Here is a 9,132-nt window from a genome sequence, read left to right on the forward strand (position 1 = left end):
GTGGTTCAGAAGACTGAACTAAAGAATTAATTTTTTTTTTTTTTTTTAAAGAACCAATTCTTGAAGGTAAATAAAATTTGGAGGGATGGGGTGGTACTGGAACCGGGCAGATCCTCCCCCAAATTACAGCACCACCTCACTGCAAATCAGTGACTCCAATTCTTATTCTTGAGGTGTGTAAAGTCTAATGAACTAGAATTGAAGAAATCATTAGGAATTGGAAGCAAAGGGGCGCCTGAGTGGCTCAGTGGGTTAAGCCTCTGCCTTCAGCTCCGGCCATGATCTCAGGGTCCTGGGATGGAGGCCCGCATCGGGCTCTCTGCTCAGCGGGGAGCCTGCTTCCTCCTCTCTCTGCCTGCCTCTCTGCCTACTTGTGACCTCTGTCTGTCAAGTAAATAAATAAAAAAATCTTAAAAAAAAAAAAAAAAGGAATTGGAAGCAAAATTCCCTAAAGCCATTCCTAGGCCAACATCACGTGGGGCTCACTGAAGTAGAGGAGGAGAACCTTACAGGTTGTGACATACATGGAAGATGAACATGAATTCTCAGCTAAGGGTGATGTCATACCAAAGACATTAGGGGGTGTATGAGTGAATGTAAGGTGAGCTCTTGATTTGAAATTACTTAATTGAAACAAATCAATGTACAGTCAAACCTAGGGGAGAGGGTAAACAGGAAAAAATTCTATACAAGAGCAGGTGTATTGTGAGTTCCTTCACCTTGTTAAACTAAGAAGTATGTACTCAAACTCACACGGTAAACAAGTCACTACTTTGGGTTCAACTGGCCCATGAAAGTCTGACCACAGACCATAGAAATGTATAATTCTGTATTTAACCTAGTTACAAACTGACTATGTGCTGTGCAAACTAAAAAATAACCATCTCCACTACATATCTATCAGCATGGCTAAAATAAAAAATAGTGACAACACCAATTACTGATGGTAAGTAGACACCAGATCACTCAAACATTGCTGCTGGGAATGTATAAAGGTACAGCCACTTTGGAAAACAGTTTAGCAATTTTTTACCAAACTAAACATGCGCTTATCATATGTATGACACAGCAACTGGACTCTTGCGCATTTATCCCACAGAAACAAAAACAGGTTCACACAAAAAGCAATACACTGATATTCATAGCGGCTTTACTCCAGATAGCTGAGGACTAGAACAACTGAGTTATCCTTCAATGGGTGAATGTTCAACCTATTGTGGTACATCCATACCATGAAATACTACTCAGCAATAATGAATAAACCTTTGATACATACAACAATTTGGATGGATTTCAAGGGATTATGCTGAGTAAAAAAAAGCTAATTCCGAAAAAGTGATATACTTTATAATTCTGTTTCTAGGACATTTTTGAAATGACAAAATTTTAGAAAGGGAGAACAGATTGGGAGGGGGTGCCCTGAAGAAGAGAAGTATAGTTATAAAAGGGCACCGGGAGGAATCCCTTGTGGTGATGGAAGCGTGTTGTAGCTTGACTGTGGTGGCAACACAACAATCTACACATGTGGTAAAAATTACATAGAACCAGGGCAGCTGGGTGGCTCAGTCGGTTGTGTCTGCCTTCTGCTCAGGTCATGATCCCAGAGTCCCGGGATCCCATCAGACTCCCTGCTCAGCGGGGAGCTTGCTTCTCCCTCTACCTCTGCCTGTCACTCCCCCTGCTTTTGCTCTGTCACCAAATAAAAAAAAATAAATAAAATCTTAAAAAAAAACCACACAAAAAAATACATAGAACCAAATACACACACATAAAACTGCAGAAATAATATCACCGGGATGTGTCAATGTCAGTTTCCCGGTTATGATACTGTACTATATTTTTGCAAGATGTTAGCATTGGGGGAGAATGGGTAAAGGGTATACAGGATCTCTAGTGTTCCTTACAGCTGTATGGGACTCTACAATGATCTCAAAACAAAAAGTTGAATTTAACAAATAACCATCTCTTATTTTCTTCCCATTTGTGAAGAGAAAAGCAAGTTACATTCTACATTGTTCTCACAAATAAAATGGTCAACTGTCCCAGAAGTAAAATCATTTAAACATAATAAAAGCAGTAATTTATTCAGTTGACCCTTGAGCAACCATCCCCCCCCAGCTGCTGAAATCTGCATAGAAGTTCTGACCTTTCAAATTTAACTAACAGACTCCTGTTTGATTAGAAGCCTAGCAACATAGCTAACACATAGTTTGCATGTTGTATGTATTATATACTGTATTTTTAAAAAAGATTTATGCATTTGAAACAGAGCGAGGTTAGCACCAGCCAGATGAAGAAGAGGGAGAGAGAAGGGGAGAATGGAGCTCTCCGCTGAGCAGGGAGTCCAATGTGGGGCTCATCCCAGGTCCCTGGGATCATGACCTGAGCTGAAGGCAGATGCTTACCCAACCAAGCCACTCAGGCGCCCCTATATACTGTATTTTTATAATAAGGTAAACTAGAGGGAGGCCTGGGTGGCTCAGTGGATTAAAGCCTCTGTCTTCCACCCAGTCATGATCCCAGGGTCTTGGCATGGAGCCCGGCATCGGGCTCTCTGCTCAGTGGGGAGCTTGCTTCCTCCTCTATCTCTCTCTCTGCCTGCCTCTCTGCCTACTTGTAATCTCTGTCAATTTAAAAAAAATAATAATAATAAGGTAAACTAGAGAAAATAAAATGTTAAGAAAACCTCAAGGAGGGGCGCCTGGGTGGCTCAGTGGGTTAAAGCCTCTGCCTTCGGCTCAGGTCATGATCCCGGGGTCCTGGAATCGAGCCTGGCATCAGGCTCTCTGCTCAGCGGGGAGCCTGCTTCCTCCTCTCTCTCTCTCTGCCTGCCTCTCTGCCTACTTGTAATCTCTGCCTGTCAAATAAATAAATAAAATCTTAAAAAAAAAAAAGAAAGAAAACCCTAAGGAAAATACATTTACAGTACTGTACCGGGATTTATTGAAAAAGATCTGCCTGTAAATGGACCAGAATAGTTCAAACCCATGCTCTTCAAGGGTCAACTGTACTTCCCTGTGCTAAACACCCACGAGCCTTTTCTCGTACACCACACAAGAGCCCTCTGAGAGGGACACCGCTTGTACTTCTGGTCCACAGAGGAGGATCTGAGGCAAAGAGGTGAAATGACTTCCCCAAGCCACCAGACTAATACCTGGAACCAAATTCAGACAAAATTCTTGCAGCAATACAGTTTTTAACATTCTACTTTTGTTCTGTTCAGTTGTTCTGACCCTAAAAACTAAAAACTGCCATCAAGCACGGAGGACAGGTGTGGAACTGCCATGGGAACAGTGAATGAAACTTAATGATCAGATGGTCACTTGGGGATGACACAGCCCACCTCCCTCACCTTACAGATGAGGAAACGGGGTGAAGAGACCGGTACAAGTGAGTCGCTGTACCCAGCCCCGCGCAGCATATTTAAAACCATATCTCGACCCAGTATTTAAGGAGACAGACTGCTAAATAATAGCAGAGAGGACACCGCCGGGAGCCCCGCAAAAAGGCCAGAAGACTACAGGCTGCCAGGCGTTGCCGTGACCAAGAGCCTCCGTCCGGAGCCAGGGCCAGGCTGGACAGCCAGCACTCCTCCATGGGCACTTGGGTCTGGCAGGGGTCAGGATGGAGACCTGCGGTGGCCAGCAGCGGGCGGGGACCGGGCCTAGCGGGAAGCAGGGAGGCCGCTGGACTCGCCCATAGGAGAGTTTTCAACCCCCCTGTCACGCCCCGACTTTGTCCCAAAGTCCAGAGGACGCTGAGCGGTGAACACCGAGGACGCACGACTCGACAGGCCAGCTTTTCAGTCGACCCAGCCGTGGGAGAAGGAAAAGGGCAGAGCGTAACTACCACCCTAGACCCGCCTCGCTCAAGGCCTAGCTCATCTACTCACAGCTCCGGAGGAAGGGAGGGAGCGAGCCAGCGTGCCGCACGTCTACGGCGCCGCTGGCCTGCCCTTCGCCCTCCGCCGCGCGCGTCCATTGGCCACTGGCACCGCCCTCACGTGGGGCGTCGGTGAGCGCCTCATTGGCCCCTGAGTGGGGGGCGGGGCTAGACAGCGCGGGGAGCCGCGGGGCGTCGGGCTGCAGTGGGCAGAACTGGAGGCTGAGGGAGGGCAGGAGAGGGGGCGCAGGCGATGGTGCTAGTGCTGCGTTACCTGAGCGGTGCCTGCGGCCGGGTCCGCGGGAGTCTCCCCGGGGGCTTCGCTGCGGCGTGCCGGCCGGCGCCGGGGAGGCCCTGGCCGCTGTGCCAAGGTGGCCGTAGAGCCAGCACCCGGTGAGTAGCCGCTGGCCTGCCCTCGTCGCTTGTGCTACTACTGCTTTCTGAGGTGCCTCTTGCTGGACCTGTGCCGCTGCTCTACTTCCCTGTCCCGGGCGTGAGAGAAGGTCAAGATCCTGTGGATCCCAGGCGTTCCCTTGTAGGATTCATTCGTTGTGTTGCGTGCCGGATGCAGAGCAAGGCAGCGATGAGTAGAGAGGTCTAGAGCAGTTCTGGTTTTGAATAGCACCCCTCCACTTCTTATTCAGTCCTTGGGTGGGTTACTATAGCTCCTTAAAGGCTCACTTGTGAGTAGGATCCTAGTCTTGCCCGTAGGTGGTCGTTTTGAGGCTTAAAGGACCACCACACGAAGCAATCAAATAAACTTGTTTATTTGCTGGCATCCCTGGTGTTGCTTGGAAGACCGGGACCAGTTCTTAAATCAGTCGGTTCCTGGCAAACACTGCATAGAGTTGCCCCTGTGAGAAGCAGCTCAGTTGCTAATCAAAGCTTGCACAAGTGAGTGTCCTGTGATTTGAAGTTTGGAGGTCACATTAAAAACCACCGTCTTTCTCTGCTTTCTGGAGAGGGCGTGGCTTATGCTAAGGCTTTAAAGCTGGAAAGCTCTTGGCTATTTCCAGAACTAGAAGATGGGTAAGATGAGTGGGACTGTTCTTCGTAGAACAGAGATGGTGTGGAATGACACTAGAGAGAGGCTACATCACAGCAGGGTTTTTTATTTTATTTTACCCACATGGAATTTTATTCTAAGAGCATGGGGAGACTTTTAAAGGATTTTTTAGAAGAGGGAGTGATTAAATGTTGAGGTTTCAAAAGTTGACTGGCTGCTGTTTGTTAGTGGTTTGGAGGGAGGATAGAGTGGGATAGGACTTGTGAGTCATGGTGGGTGAGCGTAGACAATTATTTTGGGATTGCTTTTCTTAAGGGAGGAAAAGTAGGGTTAGTGAAGGTTTTGTTTATACTTTTTATTTTGAAATAATTATAGGTCCATGGGAAGTTGCAAAAAAAACCCACAAGAAGCAAACCCCAAACCAGTGTTTGTATACCCTTCAGCCAATTTACCCCAATGATAGCATCTTACCTAACTACAGTATAGTATCAAAACTAGGAAATTGAGATTGGCACAATCCACAGACCTTGTTCAGATTTCATCAGCTTTTATATGCATTCATTTGTGTGTGTCTATTCAATTTAATCGTGTTAATTTGTGTAACTGCCACCATAAAATACAGAAATGTTTCATTACCACAGAGACATCTCTTGTGTTACCAGTCTCTTTATTTATTTATTTATTTTCAAAGATTTTATTTATTTGACAGACAGAGATCACAAGTAGGCAGAGAGGGAGGCAGAGAGAGAGAGAGCAGGAAGTAGGCTCCCTGTGAGCAGAGAGCCCAATGTGGGGCTGGGTCCCAGGACCCAGGACCCTGAGCTGAAGACAGAGGCTTTAACCCACTGAGCCACCCAGGCACCCCTACCCAGTCCCTTTATATTCACATCCCGTCTTCTCCACTCTTCCTAACTTGGCAATCACTAATCTATTCTCTAGCTCTAAAATTTTGTCATTTTGAGAATGTTCTATAAGTGGAGTCACATAGTATATAACCTTTTGAGATTGGCTTTTTTCGCACAGCATGATGTCTTTGAGATTCATCCAAGGTGTTCCCTATAATGAAAGTGGGTTCATTTTCACTGTTGAGTAGTGTTCCATGGTACGGATGTAATACAGTTTGACCATTTACCAGTTGAAGGATATCTGGACTATTTATAATTTTGGACTATTATTATTAAAGCTGCTGTGAACATTTAAGTACAGGTTTTTATACAAACATAGGTTTTTATTTTTCTGAGATAAATGCCCAAGAGTGTAGTTGCTAAGACATGTTTAGTTAGTACATGCTTGATTTTTTTTCATTGTGGGGATGGTTTTTATTTTATTTATTTTTAACCAACTGAGCCACCCAGGCGTCCCTTATTTATTTTTAAATATATTATTTATTTATTTATTTATTTGAGAGAGCACAAGGGCGGGGGGAAGTGCAGAAGGAGAAGCAGACTCTGCTGAGCAGGGAGCCCAGCGCAGGGCTCCATCCCAGGATCCAGGGATCATGACCTGAGCCGAAGTCATATACCTAACCAACTGAGCCACCCAGGCGCCCCTGTAGACATGTTTTTTAATGTAGAGCCATAAAAGGAATATCAATTTTGAAATATTGAGTATTGATTTATAAAAGAAAAGTACACCAGTGCTTCCCAAGGAAGTATAAAACATGAAGTCATGCACCTGGGATTCAGGTTCTGAATATTAGAATTTCCCTTATAGAAAGACTTGAGATGAGTAGAGTCCATATTTGGGACTCAAAAAGAGACCATTATATCCTTTAATATCTTCAGCAATCCAAAGAATGGCCTGAGGAAGAGTGGGAGACCAGTGATGTGGCCCAAATTGGGTAAAATATAAGCCCAAAGATTTGTTTTTCCTATATACAAGTGACAACAGAACAAAGGAAGTTGTGCCACCATCAAGGCTGACAGCAATTATCTGACTGGAGTGGAGTGTGTTACACAATGGCAGATTTATGTTTAGTTTTTTAAGAAACTGCTATACTCTTTTTCCAGGGTGGCTGTACTATTTTACATTCCTCCCAGAGGTGTGTGAGTGGTCCAGTTCCTCCTCATTCTCACCAGCATTTGGTGCTACCATTTTTTTTTTTTTTTAATTTTAGCCATTCTGATAGGGGTGTAGGGATATCTCACTGTAGTTTTTTTTTGTTTTTTTTTTTTGACAGAGATCACAAGTAGGCAGAGAGGCAGACAGAGAGAGAGGGGGAAGCAGGCTCCCCGCTGAGCAGAGAGCCCGATGCGGGGCTCGATCCCAGGACTCTGGGATCATGACCTGAGCTGAAGGCAGAGGCTTTAACCCACTGAGCCACCCAGGTGCCCCTCACTGTAGTTTTAATTCGCTTTTCCCTAATGACTAATGGTAGTGAACATCTTTTGATGTGCTAATTTGCCATTTATATATCTTTCCTCTTTGATGAACTGTTTTGTTCATATCTTTTGCCCATTTAAAAAAAATTTTATTTTTTTCAATGTTCCAAAATTCATTGTTTATGCAGCACACCCAGTGCTCCATGCAATACGTGCCCTCCTTAATATCCACCACTGGGCTCAGCCAACCCCCCCACCCACTCCCCTCCAAAACCCTCAGTATATTTCTCAGAGTCCACAGTGTCTCATGGTTTATCTGCCCCTCCGATTTCCTCCAACTCCCTTCTCCTCTCCTTCTTCCAGTGTCCTCCGTGTTAACTAAATGGTTTATATGAGAGTTCTTTATATAGTCTAGATGTGAATCCTTTGTCAGATATGTGGTTTGCAATTATTTTCTCCCCGTTTGTTAGTTGTCTTCTTATCCTCTTAACAAGATCTTTTGCAGAACAAAATTTTTAATTTTGATGAAGTGCATTTTATCAAATTTTTTTATATGGAGCATGTTTTTGGTGTCTTCTACTTCACTTAGTGCTGGGTCCCAAAGGTTTTCTCCTAAAAGTTATATGGTCCATATTTGATGATATAAAATGTTTATTGTAATTTTTTAAAAATTAGAATACTGGTGGTTCCTCGCTGGCTCAGCTGGTAGAGCATGTGACTCTTAATCTCAGAGTTGTGAGTTCAAGATCCACTCTGAGCATGGAGCCAGTTAAAATTAAAAGACAAGAACAACAACAACAAAAAATAATTTAAAAAATCAGAATGATGGTATCGTGGGCATGTTTTATAGAGGCCTTTTAGAAACAACATAATAAAATATTTACAGATAATGTTTAGGATTTGCATCAAAATAATTTAATTTAGGAAGAGCTGAAATAGGTGGGATGTAGGAAAGGCAAGATTGGCCCTGTTCCTGTCAGACCAGATTTTTGGGCCCATGAGGTAGGTGCTAAAGGTAGACATTTCTGCTCCTCATTGCTGAATTAGATAGACTATACATGCCCTTCCTAATTTTTTTTCTTTTAAAGATTTTATTAGAAAGCCTGCACTCACAAGCAGCTGGAGGAGTACAAGAGGGGGAAGGAGAGAGAATCCTCAAGCAGACTCTCTGCTAAGCATGGGGCTCAATCCCTGGACCCTGAGATCACAACCTGAGCTGAAACCAAGAGTCAGCTGCTTAACAGACTGAGCCACCCAGGTGCCCCTGCACTTGAATTTCAAATGAGTAAATGGTAGAGCAGAGTTTGATGCCTAACAGAGTAATGGATCCTAGGACTCTGGGATCATGACCTGAGTCATGAAGGCAGTGGCTTAGCCAACCGAGCCACCCAGGTGCCCCAATGCCTCTAATTCTTAAAGGCTTTTTCTCTTAAGAAGCCAATAGTGTAAGGCCCAAGAAATATTTGATTTTCATGATTACAAATTCATAGTTTAATTGTTCACTGATGATGAAAATTATACACATGAAGTTTTATAAGATCTACTATAAACATGCATTACTTTAAAGGTGACTTTCTCTTAAAGCTCATTTGATGTGGTCATTATCGGTGGCGGAATTGTGGGCCTTGCCTCTGCCAGAGCACTCATCCTGCGACATCCAGCATTTTCCATTGGTGTTCTGGAAAAGGAGAAAGATTTAGGTATGTATGATATCGTTGTGGCTCTTTGGGCTTAATCTGCTCATTTTTTCAGTCCTGCATCTTTCATGTTGAATGTTGATGTTAGTATCCTAATTAGGGTTCTCCGTAAAGCAGAGCCTGGGACTAGAACTTGAGCATAGGTGATTTATTTGAGAGGCTGTTTAGGAGGCAGGACTGAGGGGGTGTGGAGAGTAAACTGGGAAGGAGGAAAAGCCACAGGAGG

At 44.2% G+C, this 9,132-nt stretch overlaps 1 protein-coding gene across 1 annotated transcript; it reads left to right on the forward strand.

Moving 5' to 3' along the window:
• Positions 1-4,119: 4,119 nt before the first annotated feature.
• LOC116863593 (L-2-hydroxyglutarate dehydrogenase, mitochondrial-like) lies at positions 4,120-8,947 on the forward strand. The gene is made up of 2 exons (XM_032851010.1): positions 4,120-4,275; positions 8,794-8,947. The coding sequence occupies exons 1-2, from the start codon at positions 4,136-4,138 to the stop codon at positions 8,942-8,944; spliced, it is 291 nt and encodes a 96-aa protein (XP_032706901.1). The 5' UTR covers positions 4,120-4,135; the 3' UTR covers positions 8,945-8,947.
• The last annotated feature ends 185 nt before the right edge of the window (positions 8,948-9,132 follow it).

The sequence above is a fragment of the Lontra canadensis genome, unplaced genomic scaffold (assembly GCF_010015895.1).
Source record: "Lontra canadensis isolate GAN:19392208 unplaced genomic scaffold, GSC_riverotter_1.0 scaffold1759, whole genome shotgun sequence".
In the NCBI taxonomy this organism is placed as follows: domain Eukaryota; kingdom Metazoa; phylum Chordata; class Mammalia; order Carnivora; family Mustelidae; genus Lontra; species Lontra canadensis.

What these genes read in the sequence shown, in the direction of transcription:
- LOC116863593 (XM_032851010.1), top strand. Translation starts at nt 4,136, where the DNA reads ATGGTGCTAGTGCTGCGTTACCTGAGCGGTGCCTGCGGCCGGGTCCGC. An exon ending in GGCCGTAGAGCCAGCACCCG is followed by an intron (nt 4,276 to 8,793) that starts GTGAGTAGCCGC and finishes TTTCTCTTAAAG; the next exon opens with CTCATTTGATGTGGTCATTA.